The following is a 25,709-nucleotide window of genomic DNA, read 5'->3' as shown; positions in this document are numbered from 1 at the left end:
ATGTACACTGCACATATTTATAAAGTATACATTGCATACACACACACAGGGCTTTTTTTCTTTAGATGAAGAAAGCAAGGCTAAGCGAGTTAAGTCATTTGCCAATGGTAACCTCTGCTAGTAATTGAGGTATATCTGACTTTTCTTTGCAGAACAGATCAATTGTTTGACCCTGGACAAGTCACTTGATCTTTCAGGATCTTAGTGCCCCATCTGTAAAATAAGGGACTTAGCCGGCAAAATACCTTTCAATTAACTATGAAATAGTACAGAGGAAAATTGACAGGGCTTAGGGATGAATGAACTAGGTAGTGAAGGAAGAGAGAATGGAGAAGATGAAAAGTCAGTAACTAAGTGATTGTATTGGTATCCCCAGTGCCAAAATATCATAGGCACATAATTAAATATCTTTTTACTTCCTTCACTCCTTCTTTTCCTTCCTTTCTAATTCTCATGCATCTATATCACAAATAGCAACACTGGTCATTGAATGGCTCAACATATATCACTGACATTGATCACTTCAGAGCTGAATTCCCCTCAAGCAGTCTCTGGGTCATGAAGCATTGTCTTCAGAGCCCTTCTCATTTTGAGGTATTCAGGATCAGCAAGGCAGGATGGATGGAGATGCCAACATAGACCACTACCTGCCATACCCAAAACCAAGAGCTGCAAACTGAAACAGGTGCTGTGAGGGCAATGGTCAGAGGCAGAACATATGATGTATAGAGGATGAGAAAGAAGAAAAGTGACTTCAGGGTTGTAATGTGGACCTGCATACTCTGATCCTGAGGACTAGCACTGTGCTGCTGCATGTTCGCCAAGTGTTGGCATAGGGAGGAAATGAGCAAGATGGTGGAGGCAAGGAAGAAGAGGAAAGGAATTAACAAAATAAATATTTGCAGTGGCAGGTAAAAATGCCTCTGTAATACATCTGCTCTATCATTCAAAGTGGTCTTTTCTGAATAATTCCCAGTGACTGGCAGTTGCAAAACAAGATAAGTCCTTATTAAAGTTCAGATGAATACCAAATCGGATATCAGTAGGGAACACAGCAGTAGCCAGGGGACAAATCGGGAAATTCTCCATTTCAGCCAGAGGAGGATTGAGTGAGTGAAGGAAGAAATTTTCACACAGCAGAAAACAGCAAGCCAGGGGGTAAACCAGAATGTGGTCATGTTAGTAAAACTCCAGAAAATGCCAAGGTACAGATTGTTGTTATTTGATGAGAAATATCTGTGGAAGTTTCTAAGAACTGCTGCCCACTGTGGAAAGAAATGGGAGATGCCCAGACTGGCCAGGATCATGTCACCAGGTGGCAGGGTCCAACATCGCACCCACTTCCTGCCCAGCACCACTATGATGAAACCATTTCCTAGGATTGCTACCATAGACTCCATGAGAAAGAGGATCATGAAGAGGAGATTGAGTAGGCTGGGCATTTTTCTCTACTGAGCATCTGCTGAGACTCATCAGTGTTCCAGAACACCTTACCCAGAAGATATCTGATATCGGACCAGACTCTCCAAGGATTCAACAGCTCTCTTCAATTATGCAGGAGCCCAGCTGGAAGAAACAGAGGAGGATCAAGAGGACACTATATCTGCCTAATGTGGATTAGAAAAAAATCCTACCCCTTTTATGGATGCAAATATGACATAGATCATTCACTGAATCTAATTCCCATTTGTTTATCCTAGATTTGCCTGTTCCCTGATCAGAGCCAGGGCCAAGGAAATATCTAGATATAGGCCACTGATTCTGGCACCTTTCAAGAATCCCTCCAAAATGCAGAGTTGTTTTCTGCCATCCTGATTCCAGAACAGGGATAAAGGGGATAGCCAGGGATATTCAGAACAAGATAAAAGGGAACTAAGGAGAAAGGAGACAAATGTGAGTACTTTTGTGTCTCTACTCACATATATATGTCCTGACAGCTAAGCTAGGTTCTAGGCACATTGTGTGTCAGTCTCCAGTCAAAATCACATCTCATGACATTATAAACCAACCAGAGATTACATTCATCCAAAGCAAAGGACATTTAATTAGATAGAGTAGCAAAATAAGGGAAAAGAAAGATTCTCCTACACACAGAAATATCTTCACTGGGAGAAAGGATGCACAAGATGCATCATCAGGGTAATTCATGTTTCTAATGGTGATGCTTGTTCCCCCACAAAGCCACCAACATCCTTTACTGGTATCATCAGGGGAGCTGCTTCCTCCACGGAGCTGAAGTTCATTATGCATCTATTATTACTTCCATCTGGATGCCTAATAAGGGGCTCTACTGAATGGCTGCCACTGACTTGCTATCTATTGGTCTTCAGCTTCTATGGGGCTGCTTCTTTCTGTTCTTCACTTCTTAACCCCAGGACTATTACAACTCTTTTGTGACTATACTTCTTATTCTGCTACACCTAGCCAGCTAACTGGAGAAGTCCTTAGGAATTTAAGCCTGTTTTTTTAAAAAAATCAATCTATGTCTTCCTCACCTGCCACTACATGACCTTAGGCTACTATCTCATTTGAGTTTAGAAGTTTCCTGGACAGGTAGGTGGTGCAACAGATAGAGCGCTGGCACAGGTCAGGAGGACCTGAGTTCAAATCCAGCCCCAGACACATGATGCTCACTAGTGTGATCCTGGGCAAATAAATCATTTAACTCTGATTGCCTCACTCCCCAAAAAAATTAGAAAGAGAAATTTCATTTCCTTCCAGAACCTTCCCAGTGATCCCCAAATCACCCTAGGATCTGGCCGCCTGGCTCTCCATGATATGTTTTTCCTCCAGAGCCTAACTAGTTTTCTGAGATGAAGAACTGGCTGGTTTTAGCAGAGTTGCACAGCCCAGAAACTATGAGAGTGAATAATTGGTTTCTTTCAGCACAATGAAGCAAGTGGAAGGACTGTGAGGGAGTGGAATGACATTATGATGTTGAATCCCTGGCAATAGTAGATTGGAAGTGGCTCCACTTCATTTCTGTGTTTTACTGAGATCATTTTGGCAACACAGGTGGAACACTTGGGGGGACAGTGATATGTCTAATGCAAAAATGTGATTAAATTTTTCAGCATTCAATTTTAGGTGATCATACTTCATTAATACAGTTTTCTTTAATATACCCACTTTTCCTTTATCCTCACAGGCTGGTGAAATTAAAAAGGACCTTTTCCTTCTTTAATTCTAGAATGAGTCCCTCCCATCTTCCCTACAACCCCACTTTACCTTTTTCCAATTTTAATCCAGTGTTCCTTATTCAACTCCTTGGGGAAAAGCAGGACAGATCCCTTATCCAGGAAACAGCCCATTAAAAACTTGAAGCCAGCTATCATAACTTCCCTGTCTTCTCTTTTTCAGGAAATGCTCCAACACCCTTCACCCAGTTCTCATATAGCACCATCTTGAGGCTCCTCACCTTTCTTGTTGCCCTCCTTGAGATACTCTTCAATTTACCTTCAGCTGGTCACATCCTGTATCTTATCTCATATTTTGAGTTCTGCATCCTGCTTTCGCCAACTGCCTTGAGCACTCCTTTCTACCTCATCAAAAAGATGGTCATTTTGCTGGCCCTCTCAGACCAAAGACAGATAATGGTGTTGGGGTCTCAGCTCATTTCCTTTAAGAGGCCTTTCATGAGTTCCTCAGTTGCTAGTGTTGTTTCCCACCCCCTGGAATTACTTTGAATCAATGTTGCAATTAGCTTATATTTATTTATCTGTGTAAGTCATCTCCCACCCCTCCCATGTAAGCCCCTTGATGACTACACTATCTCACTTTTGAATTTGCTTAGTGCTTAGCATATAAAAGGTGCTTGTAATTCTTTGTGAACCCATTGAATGATTATGTAGATATCTTATGTAGCTCTTCAACTATATTGCATGCTCTCCAAGGATGGAAAACTTGTTTATCTTTGTGTTCCCCCCAGAGACTTCCATAGTATCATGCACTTGGTAGGTGTTCAGTAGGTGGTGTTTTTATTTTTTGTTTTTGTTTCAATGAAATAACTCCAGAGGAGGGGAAAGTCTTTGTCTCCAGACTGAAAGGTCTCTGCCTTCTAAGAGGAGACATTCCTGAGGAGTTTCTACTCAACTCTGATTGTTGAATCAAATGGTAGGTGGGCAATCTTGGAGTACTTGACTTAGGTCACTCAAATCCTGTCAAAGAGATCATTTTCCATATTCATTTATCATGATGATAGGTACAATCAACATTTCCCCAGACCAGTCTGAGCAAACACAAACACAAACACAATGAGCAGGAATACAGCCATTAGCTTAAACTTAGAATTTCTTTTACTGTCTAATTAGATCTTGAGCTAGGTAAATCTCTAAGAGAGATTTCTCACACTGATTGATTTCTGGATGAGGAAGTAGAAAAGGGGAAAAGCCTTGGTCTTAATATAAAAATATAAAAATTATTAAATATAAGAGAGCCACATTAATTTCTCACAGAATTGATATAGGCCTCACAGAGGTCCTCATGAAGGCCTTGGAGGAAAGACAATGTGGGTAAGAGGAGGTTCTATAGGTGGTAGCCAGATCCTGGGCTGAAAATTGGTTAGGCTCTGGAGGGAAAATGTAGCATCCAGAGCCAGGTGGCCAGATCCCAGGGTGACTTGGGGATCACTGGAAAGCTTCTGTTAGGAAAGGAAACTTTTTTTTTAAGTTTTTTTTGATAATTAACTAATTTTTAGTTTTCAGCATTCACTCCCATAAGATTTTGAGTTTTAAATTTTTTCCCACTGCCATTCCTCTCCCCATTCCCAGATTGTGTACAATCTTATATAGGCTCTACTTATACATTCATATTAAGCATATTTTCCTTTTAGTCAAGATGTAAAGAAGAAGTAGAACTAATGGGAAGAATCATGAGAATGAAGCAATAAAACAAAACAACAAAAGAAAAGGGGAGTACATAGTATACCACCACCTGCATTCAAAGTTCTTTCCCTGGATGTAGGTAGCAAGTTCCATTGTGAGTCTTTCAGAGCTGTCTTAGATTCTTGCATTACTGTGAAGGGCCAAGTCTATCAAAGTCAGTCATTGTACAAAGTAGCTGTTACTGTGTACAATGTTCTCTTGGTTCTGCTCTTTTCACTCTGCATCAGTTAATGTAAATCTTTCCAGTTTTTTTGAAGTCTGCCTGCTCATTATTTCTTATAGCACAATAGTATTACATTACATTCATATGCCACAACTTATTCAGCCATTTCCCAATTGATGGGCATCCCCTCAACTTCCAATTCTTTGCCACCACAAAAAGAGCTGCTATAAATATTTTTGTACATGTGGGTCCGTTTCCCACTTGTATGATCTCTTTGGGATACAGACATAGAAACGGTATTGCTGGGTCAAAGATTATGCACAACTTTATAGCTCTTTGGGCATAGTGCCAAACTGCAATCCCAAATGGTTGGATCATTTCACAACTCCACCAACAATGCACTAGTGTTACAATTTTCTCACATCTTCACCAACATTTATCATGGTCCTGTTTTGTCATGTTAGTCAATTTGATAGGTGTGATGTAGTACCTCAGAGTCATTTTGATTTACATTTCTCTAATCAATAGTTATTTAGAACATTTTTTTATATGACTATAGATATCTTTAGTTTCTTCCTCTGAAAACTGCCTATTCAAATCCTTTGACCATTTATCAATTGGGGAATGATTTAGGCAAAGGAGCTTGGATTACAATCAGGGATCAACTACCCAGTGAAACTGAGCATAATCTTTCAGGAGAGGAGACTGACATTCAAAGAAATAGAGGACTTCCTAATATTCCTGATGAAAAGACTAGAACTCAACAGAAAATTTGACTTTCAAATACAAGACTCAAGAGAGTCATAAAAAGGTAAATAAGAAAGAAAAAACCAACCCAACAACATATTATTAATATGGTCAAACTGTTTACATCACTACAAGGGAAGATGACACTTGTTACTCTTGAGAACTGTAATGTTATTATGACATTTAAAAGGGAGTACACTTAGACAGAGGGCATGGATACAAATTGACTTTGATATGATGGTAAAAAATTTAATTAAGTGGGGAAAACGGATTGTACTGGGAGAAGAGGAAAGGAGGAGACAGACAAGAATAAATTACATCACATGAAGTAGAGAGATGAAAGGGAGGGAGATGAGCATTGTTTGAACCTTACTGTCATCAGATTTGGTTCAAAGAGGGAATAACACACTTAGTTAGGTATAGAAATCTAACTTACCCTAGAGGAAGTAGGAGGGGAAAAGGAAAATAAAAGGTAAGAGGGTGAATAGAAGGGAGGAAAGAAGTAAAAAAAGGGTAAAGGGGAAGAAAAGGGAGGGGGCTAATAGAAGGGAGGGTAGACTGAGGCAGGTGGTGGTCAAAAGCAAAACTCTACTAAGAAGGGAAATGGAGAAAAGAGAGAAAAAAACATAAACCAGGAGGGGATTGGGTGGAGAGGAAGACACAGATAGTAACTGTAACTGTGAATGTGAATGGGATGAACTCTCTCATAATATGGAAATAGGTAGAAGAGTGTATTAAGCACCACAATTCTACAATATGTAATTTACAAGTAAACACATTTGAAACAGAGGGTACACATGGAGGAAAGGTAAAAGGCTGGAACAGAATATATGATGCTTCAGCTGAAGTAAAAAAAATAGAGGTAGCAAACCTAATCTCAGACAAAGCAAAAGGAAAAACAGATCTAATTAAAAGAAGTAAGGAAGGAAATTACATTCTGGTAAAATGTACCATAGATGATGAAATAATATCATTACAAAACATATATGTACTAAGTGGTATAGCATTGAAAATCTTAAAGGAGAAGTTAAGGGAGATACAGGAAGAAATAGACAGCAAAACTATGCTAGTGGCGGACCTGAACCTTCCCCTCTCAGAACTATATAAATTTAACCATGAAATAAACAAGAGAGAATTTAAGGAGATCAATAGAATTTTAGAAAAGTTAAATATGGTTGACTCTGGAGAAAACTGAAGGGGGACAGAAAGGAATGTATCTTTTTCTCAGCAGTACATGGCACCTACACAAAAACTGACCATATACTAGGGCATAAAAACCTAACATTCCAATGCAGAAATATTAAATGCATCCTTGTCAGATAATGATGCAATAAAAATTACATGTAATAAAGGGCCACGGAAAGATAGACTAAAAATTAATTGGAAACTAAATAATCACCCTAAAGAATGAATGGGTCAAACAACATATCACAGAAACAATAACTTCATACAAGAGAATGACAATAATGAGACAATATACCAAAAATTATAGGATGCAATGAAAGCAGTCTTTTGGGATAGTTTTATAATGCTAAATGCTTACATGAATAAAATCGAGAAAGAAAAGATCAATGAATTAGGCATGCAACTAAAAAGGCTAAAAAGAACAAATTGAAAATCACCAATTAAATATCAAATTAGAAATTCTGAAAACTAAAGGAGAAATTAATAAAATTGAAATTAAGAAAACTGTTAAACTAATAAATAAAACTAAGACTTGGTGTTATAAAAAAATAGATAAATCTTTGGTTAATTTGGTTAAAAAAAAGAAAGAAAAAAAAGAAATGACCAATATCAAAAATAGAAAGGGTGAATTCACCACCAATGAAGAGGAAATCAAGACAATAATTAGGAGCTATTTTACCAAACTGTATGCCAATAAATTCGACAATCTTAGTGAAATGGATGAATATTTACAAAAATATAAATTCCCCACATTAATGAAAGAGGAAATAAAATACTTAACCCCATTTCAGAAGAAGAAATTGAACAAGCCGTCAATGAACTCCCTAAGAAAAAATCTCCAGGGCAGATGGATTTACAAGTGAATTCTATGAAACATTTAAAGGACAACTAATTCCAATACTGTATAAACTATTTGGGAAAATAGGTGAAGAAAGAGTTCTACCAATTTTTTTTTTAATGATGCACATATGGTGCTGATACCTAAACTAGGAAGAGCCAAAACAGAGAAAGAAAATTATAGACCAATCTCCCTAATGAATAGAGATACAAAAATCTTAAATAAAATATTAGCAAAGGAGTTACAACAACTTATCTGGGGGATAATGTACTTTGAGCAGGTAGGATTTATACCAGGAATACGGGGCTGGTTCAATATTAGGAAACCTATCAGCGTAATTGACCATATCTGTAACAAAACTAACAGAAGTCATATGATTATCTCAACAAATGCAGAAAAAGATTTTGACAAAATACAACACACATTCCTATTAAAAACACTAGAGAGCATAGGAATAAATGGAGTTTTACTTAAAATGATAGCTAGAGTTTATCAAAAAACATCAGCAAGCATTATATGTAATGGAGATAAACTAGAAGCATTTCCAAAAAGATTGGGGGTTGAACAAGGATGTCTATTATCACCACTGTATTCAATATTGTGCTGGATATGTTAACTGTAGCAATTAGAGAAGAAAAAGAAATTGAAGGAATTAGAAGAGGCAAAGAAGAAACAAAGCTATCACTCTTTGCAGATGACATGATGTTATATTTAGAGAATCCTAGAGAATCAAGTAAAAATTACTTAAAATAATAAATTTAGCAAAGATGCAGGATATAAAATAAACCCACACAAATCACTGGCATTTCTATGTTTTACTAACAAAGCCCAGCTGAAAGGAAACTTCCAAATTCAGATGAGAAGGCAGTCTAGGTTCATGAAGTGACAGGTGAGGAAGACATAGATTGATTTAAAAAAAAACAGGCTTAAATTCTTAAGGACTTCTATTGTTAGCTGGCTAGATGTGGCAGGGTAGGGAGTATATTCACAAAAGAGTTGTAACAGTCCTGGGCTGTGAACTGAAGAACAGGGGAGAAGCCCTACAGAAGCTGAAGAGCAGAAGATGGCAGCTCAGTGGCAACCATTCAGTAGAGCCCCTTATTAGGGATCCAGATGGAAGTGATAATAGATTCATGAAGAATCTCAGCTGTGTGAAGGAAGCAGCTCCCCTGACGATACCACCAAAGGATGTTGATTGCTCTGTGGGGGAACAAGCATCAGCAATGGAAATATGAGTTACCCTGATGATGCACCTTGTGCATCCTTCTCTCAGTGGAGATATGGCAGCCCTATGTAATGGATAATATTTCTTGTCCTTTATTTTGCCATGCTATCTAATTAAATGTCCTTTGCTTTGGATGAAGGTAATCTCTGGTTGGTTTGTAATGTCATGTCATTTTGACCGGATACTGATCAAAATGTGCCTAGAACCTGGATCAGCTTTCAGGACATACACATGTGAAGAGAGACACAAGGACTCTCATTTGTCTCTTTTTTCCTTAGTTCTCCTTTATCCCTGTTCTTTTTTTAATTTGTCCTTCATCCTCCCTTAATTCTCTTTCATTGGCTTACATAGAGTGGGCTCTTTGTGCTGATAGACCCTCTTCCACTTTGCTCTCTTGATGTCCTCTCACTTCCTTGCTATACCAGGCCTTCCTCCGGCCCATCCATCCCTACTCTCAATTCCTGAATTGGCTTCTGTGAAGTATTATCATAGAACCCTAATGGGACAGAACCATTGATTTAAAATTGGAAGGGCCCTCAGAGACTAGGTAGTATAACTCCCTCATTGTTCAGATGAGAAAACTAAGGCCCAGAGATGTTGAGAAGTGTAGTTTTTGGCAAAGCCAGGATTTGAATCCACCACTTCTGATTACACATCCAGTATGCTTTGCATTGTGTTGCTTTGCTTCTCATTTTACTTATAGGGCAGAGTTGGCCCTGGGTAAAATGAAGTAGGAGAATTCTATGCCTTCATTCCATGCCACCCCACTTCTCCTTCTTCCATCCAGTTACTCCAAACCTTCACAGTTACTTGTCCCCAGCTTCTCAGAGTACCCCTCCTCCCTACTCCTGTATTTAACCTTATGGGATACTTTTTCTCTGAGTAGAAATCTGTCCTATCTCTTTCCTTTTCCCTTCACAGAAACTCACCTGTCCTGTTTTACACTCTCCCAGGACCTTGCTACTGACTGGGATCAGGAACAACTTAATGACAACTGGTTAATTAATGCTATTCTTGTGGAAAAGATGGAGAGATGTGGGTTGAGTGATTGTGCAATTAGGCAGATTCAGAACTGGTTGAATGGAGGGGTTCAAACAGATATAAGTGGTTCAATGTCAACTTGACACCTCCAAAGTGGGACTTGATATACTAGCCACAGAGAGCAAAATAGATGTGTGAGTCCAAGGCACAAAGGTTTATATTATAGACAGGAGGAGTTTTAATAGTTGGAATTGGGGAAGTGGTAGATAAGTGTGTCACTACAAGATCTGGAGTGGTGGTAGACCTGGTGGAGCTTTATAGCTAGCCTTAAGGGAGGGGAGCCAGATGGGTGGGGAAGAAGTATGCATTTAGACATGGTTCTACAAAGGTGCCAGGATCAGTAGCCTATATCCAAATATTTCCTTGGCTTGGACCTGGTCAAGGACAGGCAAATCTAGGATAAAAAAATAGAGACTGGGTTCAGTGAGTAATCTATGTCAGATTTGCATCCATAGAAGTGGTAGTATACTATTCTAATCCACATTTGGCACTTAGTGTCCTCCTGCTCTTCCATTTTCTCTTACAGCTGGGCTCCTGTATAAAGCGAAGACAGCTACTAAATGCTTGGAGAATCTGGCTTGCTATCAGATATCTTCTGGGTTAGGTGTTCTGGAGCACCTGAGTCTCAGTAGATGCTCAGTAGAGAAAAATGCCCAGCCTACTCAATCTCTTCTTCATGATTTTCTTTCTCCTGGAATCTATCATAGCAATCCTAGGAAATGTTTTCATTATCATAGTGCTGGTCAAGGAGTGGGTGTGATGTTGGACCCTGCCTCCTGGTGACATGATCCTAGCTAGTCTGGGCATCTCCCACTTCTTTCTACAGTGGGCAGCAGTTCTTAGCAACTTCTACAGATATTTCTCCTAAAATAACAACAGTGTATACCTTGGCATTTTCTGGAGTTTTACTAATGTGACCACATTCTGGTTCACCACCTGGCTTGCTGTTTTCTACTGTGTGAAAATTTCTTCCTTCAGTCACCCAATCCTCCTCTGGCTGAAATGGAGAATTTCTTGATTTGTCTCCCGGCTACTGTTGTGTTCCCTACTGATATCCAATTTGATATTTATTCCATCTTTTGTAAAGACTTATCTTGTTTCCCCAACTGCCAGTCACTGGGAATTACTCAGAAAAGACCACTTTGTATGATAGGACAGATGTATCACAGTTATATTTTTACCTGTTACTGCAAATGTTTATTTTGGTTAATTCCTTTCCTCTTCTTCCTTGCCTCCACCATCTTGCTCATTTCCACCCTGTGCCGACACTTGGGGGACATGCAGCAGCACAGTGCTGGTCCTTAGGATCAGAGTATTCAGGTCCACATTACAACCCTGAAGTCACTTTTCTTCTTTTTCATCCTCTATACATCATATGTTCTGCTTCTGATCATTGCCCTCACAGCAGCTATTTCAGTTTGCACCACTTGGTTTTGGGTATGGGAGGTAGTGATCTGTGCTGGCATCTCCATCCATCCTGCCTTTCTGATCCTGAACACCTCAAAATGAGAACGGCTCTGAAGACAATGCTTCATGACCCAGTGACTGCATGAGGGGAGTTCAGCTCTGAAGTGATCAATGTCAGTGATAAATATTGACCAATGACCAATGTTACTATTTGTGATATAGACGTATAAGAGTTAGAAAGGAAGGAAGAGAAGGAATGAGGGGAGGAAAAAGATATACATAATTTTATACACACACACAAGACACACAGTGGAGATAATAGTATTTTCTCTTCCTACCTCAGGAGGTTAGCCAGAGCAAAGTACTTTGTCAACCTCACAGTGGTAGAGAAACAGGATTTCTTGGTATTCCATCTTCACTCTCTTTAGAAACCTAGAGTGGCTGACAATTGCCTCTCACAGTGCGGCTGAAATGTGTTCTGGGCTTCAGATGATCACAATTCTGTCCCCATTGACAGACAGTAGACTGTCCTCATTGGACTCACCTCAGATGATTACACTGGAAACACTTTTTCAGTCATCTCCTGACTTTTTTGGTTGCTTTCCCAATTCTTTTCAAAACTCAGCTGGAAACATACCTTCTATTCCCAGTACAATGTCAATTCCTTGAAGGCACTAGTTTGTGTCTTTGGACCCCTAGATGAATGGAACTGCAGATAAAGACCCAGCTTCTTTGTCAGGAAGACCTGGGTTCAAGTCTAACTGAAGATATATGTTGGCTGAATGACTCAGAGAACTGACTTAACCTTTCAGGCTCTGTAACTGTCTTTTAAGATTATAGGTTGCAGGGGCAGCTAGGTGGCTCAGTGATAGAGCACTGGCCTGAAGTCAGGAGGACCTAAGTTCAAATCCAGCCTCACAGCAAACACCTGACACTTACTAGCTGTGTGACCCCTGGCAAGTCACTTAACCCCAATTGCCTAAAAAAAAAAAGATTATAGGTTGCTGAGCAGGTGCTGATCTGCACTGGGATTTCCCTATACTAATGAAATTGCAGGTCTACTCTTCTTCTTCTTCCTTCCCTCCCCCACCAATAAAAACAAAACAAAACTATCACCTGAAACAATATCTTCAATCAATAAACATTTATTAAGACTCTATTATATGCCAAGAACTACTAGCATTTATATAGCACCTTAAAGTTTGCAGAGTGCTTTACAAATATCTTATTTTAGCCTTATAATAATCCTTGGAGGTAGGTGTTATTATTATCACCCCTATTTTCAACAGGAAGAATCAGTGGCAAACAGAGGTGAAGTGACTTGCCCATGGTCACACAGATAATAGCTGTGTGAGGCTGGGTTTGAACTCAAGTCTTCCTGATTCCAGGTCCAACAGTTGATCGACTGCACCACATAGCTGTTGTAGAGATATGAAGAAAGAAATGAAATAATCCTTCTTCTCATGGAGGTCATATTCAATTGAGGGGGGGGAGCTTACACATAGTGGGTGCTTAATAAATGTTTACTTAATGAAGGAATTTATAATTAAGGCATGTTCAGTTTAAACATAATGACGTTCCAGACTATCTCTGCTCACCCCAATAATTCTTCTGATGTCGTACCCTGTTTCTAGCCACTTTAATGCCCTCCATGATGGGAAAAAGCTTCAGGGGTGAGAATGGTGGAAACAGCTCATCCTTTACTGTGGCGTGACAGAGAAAACCAGCCTTAAGAATATGAAGAGAGAGAGAAGAAACATGGTACCCTGCTGGCAGAGATGGCATCTTCCTCTTTAAGCTGTCTGGTCAGGACTTTGATGCCCAGATTGTGTTAGGAAATTTCTCTTCTCATTTGGTTGGTTTGAGAGAATCAGAGACATAAATGAATTGAGTTCAATGGAACTAATAACTGGGATGTGGCTGTCTGGAGCTGTGACCCAAGGGGGATATAATTTATTTGTGCACAATCCCTCCTTCCCACCCCAATTCATTTAGACACAAGAAGGTTTCAGTGGTCTGAACTGTGAGTGAAAACATAGGAGAAAAGTCTTTGTTAGCTCCTATTGGAGAGTGGCACAATTAAACTGAACTTCAGGCTTTTGGCATAGCTGGGGGCGAGGGAAAGGGATGTAATGGAGGTAGTGTAGCTCAGGAACATTCTTGCTGGATATATCACTGTTGTTTGTTTAATTCATTTGTAATAGTCTGATTAAAGTCATCAGTAAACCCTCCCTATAGGCTCCCTATAGGCCTGAGAGATGCCTAAGGAATTGGGATGACTCTGGACACCCTCTGCTGTTGGGTGGTTCATATGGCATGTGGGGAAAATATTTGAGTGATAGCAGATATAGCATGGATGTCACTAACAAACAGTCTGATGCATTGGTCACAGTGCTCTACTTGGTGTCGTATTAGTTACTGAGCATTTGCCTGTTTGAATTTATCTTTTATTGTTTCTTGAATATAGTAATGTCTGTATGACTTAAATACTCAGATACTTCCACTTTGACCCAGCAATGGCACTAGTAGGGCTATACCTCAAAAAGATCATACAAATAGGAAAAGGACTGATGTGTACAACGATATTTATAGCAGCTCTTTTTGTGGTGGCTAAGAATTGGAAATTGAGGGGATGCCCATCAGCTGAGAAATGGCTGAACAAATTGTGGTATATGAATGTAATGGAATACTATTAAGCTATAAGAAATGATGAGCAGCCAGACCTCAAAAAATTCTGGAAAGACTTATATGAACTGATGTAGAGTGAAAAAAGCAGAAGCAGGAGACCACTGTACATAGTAACAGCCATGTTGTGCTTTGACTAACTTTGATAGACTTAACTCTTTTCAGCAATATAACAATCTAAGATAACTCCAAAAGACTCATGATGAAAAATACTGTCCACATTCAGAAAAAGAACTATGGAGTCTGAATGCATATTGAAACATATTATTTCCTTTCTCTCTCTCTTTTTTTGTTTCTTTTTCTCATAGTTTCTTCTACTGGTTCTAACTCTTCTTTACAACATGACTAATGTGAAAAAGGGCTTAACATGAATGTATATATTGAACCTATGGGGAGAGACAGAGAGAAAATTTATAACTCAAATTCCTGCAGCAGTAGTTGCTAAATACTAAAAGTAAATAAATAAATTTATCAATAAAAAAAGAAACACTTAAATAGTTTGTGATCTTATTTGTTTGGGAGTTCTGTCCTGTGTTGCACATCACATTTTATACATGCCTGTGTAGTTCTTCTTCTTTTTTTTTTAGTGAGGCAATTGGGGTTAAGTGACTTGCCCAGAGTCACACAGCTAGGAAGTATTATGTGTGTGAGGCCAGATTTGAACTCAGGTCCTCCTGTCTCCAGGGCCGGTGCTCTATCCACTGCGCCATCTAGCTGCCCCCAACCACGTGCCTGTGTCTTTCTTCTGATCTTGTCAATGTACTCTCATAAATTCCTTTAGGGGTTATGGCTAGATGAAGGAAGACTTTCTCCACCTTCTCCAAACATCTTGAAGTACCATGGAGTACTCTGCCTATTACTTTATCACACTTTTCTCTTGCCATGTTATGATAGGACAAAAATTTTAATGACTCAGCTTCCAGGACTTCCCTCCTCCCATCAAAAACCTAATTGGTTCTAGCTTCACTGACATAGCTTTCTGGTCTGGCTGTTTGAAAAGGTCCTAATCCGGTGGAATCAGAGCCTCTCAGACTTGGTGGGTACCTGCTACTATGTAAGTCTCCATACCCACATGACTTATTGACCGGATGAAGTTTCCAGATGGAGAGCAGGAGGACCATGGCCAGAGAAGCTAATATTCATGTTGTATGTTCTTGTTCTGTTAGGCCAAGGTAAACCTGCTCTTTTATTAAATGTTCAGTGACTTGTAAGTACCTCGTTTTGTCTCCACACTGAGCTTGCATCAAGAGAGTGCTATCTTTAGAGTCATGTCTTCAAGACATGTAACCAGCCCATCTTCCCTTCCTGACATGCAATTTCTTGATAACATCTTTTACTCCTGTTCTTTTTTGCAATTTCTCTTTGGCTCTTTGTTGAAGCTTGCTCACACTCACCATGTACTTTTCCATTGTCCACTGCGTTATACTCATTTGTAGTCCTTAAGAGGCAATAGCAACATTGGTAATATATTAGTAGTGGAAAGATGGTTCTTTCTTATCATGGGAAATCCATGAAACAAAGATGCTTTATAGAAGAGGAAAATATTTCCCTTAGGTTTGGACAAATAAGAGATGGAGAGAAAAAGGAAATGTCCCTTTCTCCATTTCCCCCACCCTTCTCCTCTTTTGAAAAACTGTTAAAGTTGATTACATAGAAGATGTTGGTAAATCTGAGTTTTTCACTATGGAGAGAGGAAATCCAAATATTTGAAATAGCAAAAATAGAAATAAAATCATAGACCTAGGAGGAACCCAGTCATCATTCCCAACTTGGGGAAATATGCCCTTACATGGTTAAATGACTTGCCCAAAGTAACAGTGTTATTCAGTAACTGGTAGGTCTGGTGCAGAGGAAAAGGGTAAAGAGTCAAGAAGAGTAATAAAAAGGAGCCAAGAGTTGTAAGGTGAAAAGAAGGAAGAAAAGACACTTGAGAGTCTTGGAGGAAAGGCCTGAACCAAGAGCAGGGATGGTTTTTGGACATCTGAAGAGAAACTCCCTGCTCAGCTAAGTACAAGTGTATTCTAAACACCTGGCTTATCTAAAGTATAAAGAATCTTTCACCCGTATGTATATTTATTCATCACATTGGTCTGAGTTCAGAGCTTAGTCCAGGGCTTCGCATACAGCTCGTTGATTGATGCAGACAGAGATCCCCCCTTCTAAATCTGGGTTACAGAATGTGGTCTCTGATTTGTCTTTTAGGTAATACTGATTATGATGAAGATAAAGACAGAAAGACAGTAGTGATGATAAAAATGAATGAAATGAATTTAAACAGAAAGATTTTTTTGTCAATATTTTCTATATATACACAACATATATCCATATGCATATGTATATATATATATGTATGTTTATAAACATAGATAAATATATATGTACATATATACACACATGCATTTTTTCCAAGAGTTCTCATCTTAGGGATGGTGTCTATATTCTAATTAATCCTCATTGTTTGTAGTGAAGTAGTCATGATGAACTCAAGAAGGATAGCTTATGTTTGTAAGGGGCCAGCCCAGTGACTCACTCTAGGCAGGGGCCCAGGAAACAGGAGCTGTGCTTTTGATTTTTGGGGGGTTTTTGCCTTGCACATGTGTAGAAACTTACTCTTCCCTTTGGATTGGAAGCAAACAGAATACAGGGTATCTTTTGTCTGTATGTCAGCACAAATATATTACAAACATTTTGTTGAGGATGCTGGATAGTGATGATGGACATCTTGTGTTAGTGACAATCCCATAACATAAAGACGCAAGGTTTATTTTGTAAAATTTTCTCACTCTCATAGCTCACACTACCCACTCAGGATACCTGAGGAAAATACACGTTGTAACCCCCATTGCCTAGAGATCAAATATTCCCTCGCAATCATGCAGTGTAAGCTATTACATTATTATTATTATCATTTGGTACAATGGAAAACAGAACAGAATTCTTAGAATGAATCACAATTTGTTCCAAAGATAGCTCTGTCTCTTCTGTCTATTTCTTCTCCCTTTCTCCCCCCTCCTCCTTCTCTCTCCCCTCCTCTCTTTTTATTCTCTTCCTTCTTCCCCTTCCCTCTCCATCTCCTTCTGTGTATACTATAGTTATATCTGTATCTGTATATATACCTATACCTGTACCTATATTGGTATCTATACCTATATCCATACTTATTTCCGTCTTCATGTTCATCTTAATTTCTTTCTCTAACCTCTATATATCTATAAGCAAAAAAATGAATATTACTCCATCTTTCTAGTTTCCCCATGGTTCTGTAGCATACATAGACCATTGTCCTCATTGTTGGGCCAGGCTAGAATATGTTTCCATAGGATTCTCTGGTCTTTCTTTACCATTTCCCTAGTTCAAGAAGAGGGCAAAAAGAAAAATCTTCTTGAGTCCTTTTCTTCTCTCCCTGAAGATCCTTCTTTCCCTCTCCAAGTTACCAGTCCCACTAATCATCATAAATACTCCTGGGAAAGACACACTTTATTTCTTCTAGTTACTCAAAAGTGAAAAGGAGGAGCAAGAAATGTACAAAGAGTCTGTTAATTGCTACATAACAATACACTTTGTGAATTAGCCACAGTCTGCGCTTTGATTCCTGTGCCTACCAGACACACTGCAAATTTTGATAATGAGTTCTTGTTTTCCTAGCATTCTCTTTAAAATCTGTGGGTCAGATAGCCTTAGAAACTTAATAGTTTGTGGTGACATAACTAGACTTTAATCCCTACCCCCCATTCCCAAACCATGACCTTCTGCAAAAACAGTCACAGGGAAGGGGTATGAAGTTGTGCAGAGGTCAGTCCAGTCATGGAAGGAGCTGTTCAAGAAGCCAAGAAAGCCTGTTTTTCAGACAGTCTGTTATAGCCTAGCAGAAGTTAGGAGGGAAAGTGAGCTTGGACAAAGATGAGCCATGGTAACAGGAGAGTGCTAGTGGTGGCCTGGGAGTGGCCCCAGCAGGATGGGACAGCAGAGGACTTCAAGGGAATACATGAGATGGAGAGGGTGAAAGGGGAAGAACTTTGTTCTCTGGAGGTAGCATGCCTCACTGGATGTTGGCACACTGGGATAAAGCCCTCTTCATTCCATGCTGGTTGGAGAACTGATGGCTTTCCATTTCCTATGGGTAACATCTAAACACCTTAGCTTAGCATTTAAAGTCCTCCATAATTGGTCCCTTCCAACCTCTTCAACCTTATTTCAACCTCAACAATTATTCCCTACAATAGTTGTCAAAATATCCTATTCTTTGTTCCTTGAACATAGTGGCCTACCTCTAGTTAGCTATTCCTTCTGCCTGGCATGCTGTTCTCTCTTCTATCAACTTACCCAAATCCTACATTTCCTTCAAGGACAAGCTCTAAGTCCCATCTTCTCTATGAAAACTTTCTTGACTTCCCTAGCTTTCAGTGATTGTTCCTTCCTGGGAACTTCTGTACAACTAATGGGGTATACTTTTTACTTGCCACTTAAAATGTTCTGTCTTTTATTGTTAAATATTTTTGTCAGTATATGCTCTTGTCTGCAATGAGATTGTAGGCTCTTTGAAGGAAGAGGACATATGGGAAGCTTCTTTTGTGTCCTTTGGATCTGGTGTAATGCTCTCCCCGCAGAGTATACTTAGAAAAATGGTAGATGGTGATTGAGAAGCAGAGTCTAAGTTGAATCTGTTTTTGTATCCTAGCATTGGAACTTGTCCATGCTAATAAATGCTTAATAAATGCTTGTTGCACAAATGCTTGTTGAATAAAACAGTGATAATAATGGGTGATAATGACTGTACTGGAATTGGAATATGAGGAACATCAGAGATGGGAGTAAATCTGGAATAGAATTGGTGGAAAGAGGAAGAGCAACATCCCTTTTACAAAGTCAAAAATGGAGGGCAACAGGCTGACTGTATCTTACATTACTTTTGTGAGTCAGGCTTAGGTTGTTCAGATTGGCTCTCTATTCCACTCAGGAGTGGTAAGTAAGATATATAAAGTGTAAAGTGCATAGTGTAATCTGTGGCCCAGAGGCCCCTGGCTCTGGGTGAAATGGAGTGAGATTGATTTTGGAAGCTACACTCCAAAATTCTTATTTCTTTTACTCTTTATTATTTCCATATAGAATTTACTATGGTGAACTTCCAAGTATAGTTTGTGTATAGGTTATGTCTAGGTTTCTATAAATGTGTGTAAAACTAACTTTTGTATAACTACTCAAGGTAACACATGGTTTTGAGTATAAGACAGCCTACATTTCACCTATTGGAAATGCAGAAGCTTCTGGAGATTAGAAGGAATTCAAATGTAGAAATCACAAAGGGATTCTCCCGGACTCATCAAAAATATACACAATTCTCTTCATTCTCTAGAGGGTTCCACTTTTCCACAGGGTGCTGTAGAGTGACTCAGCACTGCCCTGTTGGTTTGGATTTTCCTACAAGATAGACAGAACTTGGGGTAACCATCAGGGCAACACCCTGACATGCTAGTGACTCCTTTCCTTGAGAGTCCTATACAGACTCCTACAAAGTTGTGTTGCTATGCCATGACTTTTATTTCCCTGGAAGTGAATCATGCTTTGGACAGATAAACCCTTTCCTATTAGCCCTACTTGGATAGTCCAAATCAAGCCAAAATATTTTGCTCTCCTCATGTCTTGGTTTTAGCTCCTTACTGCTCCTCCATTGAGGGCAGGTGGCACATGGATAATCCTATTCTCTCTTGAAGAGGTACACTGCACTGGACAATTCTCTTGTCCGGATAGGTCTTAAATAAGATATTAATGAAGTGCTTACAACAATTATCTGGAGAATAATACACTTTGAACAGGTAGGATTTATACCAGGAATGCAGGGCTGGTTCAATATTAATAAACCTATCAGCATTATTGACCATACCAACATCAACACTAACAGAAATCTTTTGATTATCTCAATAGATGGAGACAAAGCATTGGACAAAATATGACACCCTTTCTAATTCAAAACACTAGAGAGCACAGGAACACATGGAGTCTTCTTTAAAATGATAGAATCCATTAAAAACCATGAGGAAGCATTTTATGTAATGGAGATAAAGTGGAAGCATTTCTAAGAAGATTGGGGATGAATCAAGAACTTCCATTATCAACACCGTTATTCAATATTGTGTTAGAAATATTAGCTTTAGCAATTAGGGAAGAAAAAAAATGGAAAGAATTAGAATAGTCAATGAAGAAACAAAGCTATCACTCTTTGCAGATGACATGATGTTATATTTAGAGAATCATAGAGAATGAAGTAAAAAATTACCTGAAATAATAAATTTAGCAAAGTTGCAGGATATAAAATAAACATACATAAATCACAGGCATTTCTGTGTATTAAGAAAACCCAGCTGAAAGGAAATTTCTAAACTCAAATAAGATAGTAGTCTAGGGATATGGAGTGGCAGGTGAGGAAGACATAAATTGATTTTAAAAAAACAGGCTTAAATTCCTAAGGATGACTGTTGTTAGCTGGCTAGGTGTAGCAGAGCAGGGAGTATAGTCACAAAAGAGTTGTAAAAGTCCTGGGGCTGTGAACTGAAGAACGGGGGAGAAACCCCATAGAAGCTAAAGAGCATTAGATGGCAGTTCAGTGGCTGCCACTCAGTAGAGCCCCTTATGAGGGATCCAGATGGAAGTGATAATAGATGCATAATGAACCTCAGCTCTGTGGAAGAAGCAGCTCCCCTGATGATACCACCAAAGGATGTTGGTTGCTCTGTGATGGAACAAGCATCAGCAGTACAAATATGAGTTATTGTGATGATGCATCTTGTGAGTCCTGTTTCTTAGTGCCCTTTGTATAGCAGAATCTTCCTTGTCTCTTATTTTGCCATGCTATCTAATTAAATGTCCTTTGCTTTGGATGAAGGTAATCTCTGGTTGGTTTGTAATGTCATGAGATGTCATTTTGACTGGAGACTGACACACAATGTGTCTAGAACCTGGCTCATCTGCCAGGACATACATATGTGAGTAGAGACATAAGGATTCTCATTTGTCTCCTTTTCCCTCAGTTCTCATTTATCCCTGTTCTTTTTTAAATTTGTCCTTCATCCTCCCTTAACTCGCTTTCATTGGCTCTTTGTGTTTACAGACCCTCTTCCACTTTGCTCTCTTGATGTCCTCTCACTACTCCTTCTGTACCAGGCTTTCCTCTGGTTCATCCATTCCTTCTCCCAATTCCTGAAGTAGCTTCTCTGAAATATTAGCATAGAACCCTAGTGGGACTGAACCATTGTTTGAAAGTTGGAAGGGCTCTCAGAAATCAGATAGTAGAACCCCCTCATTGTACAGATGAGAGAACTAAGGCCTAGAGATGTTTAGAAGTGTAGTTTTTGGCAGAGCCAGGATTTGAATCCAGCCTTTCTGATTTCACAACCAGTATGCTTTGCATTGTGTTGTTTTGCTTCTCATTGTACTTATAGGGCAAAGTTAGCCCTGGGTAAAATAAAGCAGGAGAATTCTGTGCCTTCATTCCATGTCACCCCATCTCTCCTTCTCTTATCCAGTTATTCAAAAACTTTTCAATTACTTACCCCAAGCTTCTCAGAGTACCTCCCCTCCCCATTCCTGTACTTAACCTCATGGGATACTTTTTCTCTGAGTAGAAACCTGTCCCATATCTTTCCTTTTCCCTTCATAGAAATTCACCTATCCTGTTTTATACTCTCCCAGGGCTTTGCTACTGGCTGGCATCAAGAACAACTTAATGCCGACTTGTTAATTAATGCTATTCCTGTGAAAAAGATGGAGAAATATGGGTTGAATGATTGTGCAATTAGGGAGATTCAGAACTGATTGAATTGTGGGATCCAAACAGATAAAATAAGTGGTTCAATATTAACCCAACACCTACAAAATGGGACTTGATATACTAGTTACAGAGAGCAAAATATATGCGTGAATCCAAGGCATGAATGGATAACTAAGTATTTATATTATAGACAGGAGGATGTTTAATAGTTGGGGTGGAGGAAGGTAGTACATATGTGTATTACTAGAAGAACAGGAGTGGGAGTAGTTCTGGGCAAGCCTTATAGCTAGCCTTAAGGGAGGGAATCCAGATGGGCAGGGAACAAATATACATTGTGGGAGGATTCTTGAAAGGTGCCAGGATCAGTAGCCCATATCCAGATATTTCCTTGGCCCTGGCTCTGGTCAGGGACAGGCAAATCTGGGATAAACAAATCAAGACTGGGCTTAGGGAATGATCTATTTCAGATTTGCATCCATAAAAGGGGGTAGGATTCTTTTTCAATCCATATTAGGCACATATAGTGTCCTCCTGATCCTCCTCTGTTTCTTCCAGCTGGGTTCCTGTATAACATGAAGAGAGCTGCTGAATCCTTGGTGAGTCTGGCCTGCTATCTGATCACTTCTGGGTAAAGTGTTCTGAAGCATTTGAGTCTCAGCAGATGCTCAGTAGAGAAAAATGCCCACCCTATTCAATGTCTTCTTAATGATCTTCTTTCTCCTGGAGTCTATGGCAGCAATCCTAGGAAATGGTTTCATCATCACAGTGCTGGGCAGGGAGTGGGTGCGATGTTGGACCCTGTCCCCTGGTGACATGATCCTGGCCAGCCTGGGCATCTCCCGCTTCTTTCTCCATTGGGCAGCAGTTGTTGGTAACTTCTACAGATATTTCTCCTCAGGTGACAACAGTCTATATTTTGACATTTTCTGGAATTTCACTAATGTGACCACATTCTGGTTCACCACCTGGCTTGCTGTTTTCTACTGTGTGAAAATTTCTTTCTTCACTCACCCAATCTTCTTCTGGCTAAAATGGAGAATTTCCCGATGTGTCCCCTGGCTACTGTTGTGTTCCCTATTGATATCCAGTTTGATATTTATCCCATATCTTGTAAAGGACTATCTTGTTTTGTACTTGCCAGTTACTGGGAATTACTCAGGAAAGACCACTTTGGCTGATGGGACACATGTATTGCTGAAGTATTTTTACCTATCACTCCAAATGGTCATTTTGTTAGTTCCTTTCCTCTTCTTCCTTGCCTCCACCATCTTGGTTATTTCCTCCCTATGCCGACACTTGAGAAACATGCAGCACCACAGTGCTGGTCGTCAGGATCAGAGTATACAGGTCCACATTACAACCCTGAAGTCACTTTTCTACTTTCTCATCCTCTATACATCATATGTCCTGCCTCTGGTCATTAGCATCACGGCACCCATTTCATTTTGTACGTCTCAGCTTTGGGTTTGTCAGGTAGTCATATATGCTGGCATCTCCATCCATCCTGTCTTCCTGATCCTGAACACCTCAAAATTGAGAAAGGCTCTGAAGAAGATTCTTCATAACCCAGAGACTGCGTGAGGGGAATTAAGGTCTGACGTGAGCATGAGAATTAGCAAAGAAGGAAGAGAAGGAATTAGGGATGGAAGAAAAGAAGGAAATATAAACGTATACATACATACATACATATAATTTTATACACACACATACATACAATGGAGGTAATAGTATTTTCTCTTCCTACCTCAGGAGATGAGGCAGAGCAAAGCGCTTTGTCAACCTCAAAGTGGTAGACAAACAGGATTTCTTGCTATTCAATCCTCACCCTCTTTAGAAACTAGAGTGGCTCTCAAGTTCCTCTCACAGTCCAGCTGAAATGCCTCATGGGCTTCAGCTGACCACAACTCTGTACCCACTGACAGACACTAGCTTGTTGTCATTGGACTCACCTCAGGTGATTATACTCGAAAGACTTTTTCAGTCATGGCCTGACTTTTTTTTGTTGTTTTCCTATTCCTTTTAAAACTCAGCTGGAAACAGATCTTCTATTTCCAGTCCAATGTCAGTTCCTTGAAGGTACTAGTTTGTGTCTTTGGACCCCTAGAAGAAAGAACTGCAGATAAAGACCCAGCCTTTTTTTCAGGAAGTCCTGGATTCAAGTCTTACCCTAGACATGTTGGCTGCATGAGTCAGAGAATTGACAACCTCTCAGAGTCTGTATCCCAGAGATCATAGAAATGGGAAAATGATCCACATGTACAAAAATTTTTACAATGGCTCTTTTTGTGGTGGCCAAGAACTGGAAATTGAGGGGGTGGCATCAGTTGGGGAATGGTCAAAGAAGTTGTGATATATGAATGTAATGGAATACTACTGTGCTATAAGACATGATGACCAGGCAGACTTCAGAAAAACCTGGAAAGCCTTGTATGGAATGATGCTGAGTGAAGTGAGCAGAACCAGGAGAACACTGTACACAGTAACAGCCACATTGTGTGATGTCTAACTTTAATAGACTTGGCTCTTCTCAGCAATGCAAGGATCTAAGACAACTCCACAAGACTCATGATGGAAAATGCTGTCCACATTCAGAAAAAGAACTATGCAGTCTGAATGCATATTGAAACATATTATTTGCTTTCTCTCTCTCTCTCTTTTTTGTTTTTCTTTCTTGTGGTTTCTCCCAGTGGTTCTAATTCTTCTTTACAATGTGTGACTAATGTGAAACATTTGTGAATGTGAAACTTTACAAGTTACTAATGTGAAAATACATTTAATATGAATGTATATGTTGAGTCTATATCAATTTACATGACATAATGGGGTGACTAAAGGGGAGAGATGGAGAGAAAATTTGTAACTCAAAATCTTATGGGAGTAATTGTTGAAAACTAAAGTAAATAAATAAATTTATTAAAGTAATGATTATTAGTAATAATTAAAGTAATTAAAAAAGAAATGCTAAGATAGTTTTGTGATCTTATCCATTTGGGATTTCCCTCCAATAATGCAGGTCACGTTTTATTTATGCCTGTGTATTTCCTCTGATTTTGTCGATGGACTCTCATAAGTTCTTCACAGGGGGTATGTCCAATGTCATGAAGGAAGACCTTCTTCAACTTCTTCCAGCATTTTGAAGATACAGTGGAGTACGATGCCTGTTTATATGTTATTCTTTTCTTTTGCCAGGTTATGATAGGACCAGAATTTTAATCACCCAGCTTCCAGGACTTCCCTCCTCACGTCCTAAACCTAATTGTTTCTGGCTTCTTTGACATAGCTTCCTGGTCTGGGGGCTTGAAAAGATCCCAGCCAATGGAATCAGACTTGGTAGGTGCCTGCTACTATGTAAGTCTACATACCCACATGACTTACTGACCAGATGAAGTTTGCAGATGGAGAGGAGGATGACCATGGTCAGAGAAGCTAATATTCATGTTGTATATTCTTGCTCTGTTAGGCCAAGGTAAACCTGCTCCTTTATCAAGTGTTCAATGACTTTCAAGTACCTCAATTTGTCTCAACACTGAACTTGCATCAAATTTTGCCCTTCAGTTTTTCTTTAAAGTAAATGGTTTTGACTAAATCAGGGGTTCTTAACTCGGGGTCTATGAATTTTAAAAAATCTGTATTTTTTTTTTTTTGGATAACAATTTCAGTATAAGTGGTTTTCTCTGTAATCTTACATATTTTATTTTATTCATTTGAAACTTTATTCTCAAAAGAGGTCCATAAACTTCACCAGACTCCAAAAGGGATCAGACAAAAAG

The 25,709-nt window shown here is 39.3% G+C and overlaps 1 protein-coding gene and 2 pseudogenes across 1 annotated transcript; 2 read left to right on the top strand and 1 right to left on the bottom strand.

Moving 5' to 3' along the window:
- Nucleotides 1–540: 540 nt before the first annotated feature.
- On the bottom strand, nt 541–1,442 carry LOC110216126 (taste receptor type 2 member 134-like; annotated as a pseudogene).
- A 9,289-nt stretch (nt 1,443–10,731) lies between these two features.
- Nucleotides 10,732–11,635, top strand: LOC110216186 (taste receptor type 2 member 134-like; annotated as a pseudogene).
- Nucleotides 11,636–22,617: 10,982 nt separating this feature from the next.
- Nucleotides 22,618–23,561, top strand: LOC110216188 (taste receptor type 2 member 134-like). The gene has a single exon (XM_020997989.2). The coding sequence runs from the start codon at nt 22,618–22,620 to the stop codon at nt 23,518–23,520; it is 903 nt and encodes a 300-aa protein (XP_020853648.1). The 3' UTR covers nt 23,521–23,561.
- Nucleotides 23,562–25,709: the final 2,148 nt, after the last annotated feature.

Source organism: Phascolarctos cinereus, unplaced genomic scaffold (genome assembly GCF_003287225.1).
Source record: "Phascolarctos cinereus isolate Bilbo 61053 unplaced genomic scaffold, phaCin_HiC Scaffold_1;HRSCAF=81, whole genome shotgun sequence".
In the NCBI taxonomy this organism is placed as follows: Eukaryota; Metazoa; Chordata; class Mammalia; order Diprotodontia; family Phascolarctidae; genus Phascolarctos; species Phascolarctos cinereus.
This window is presented reverse-complemented; position numbering and strand designations above follow the sequence as displayed.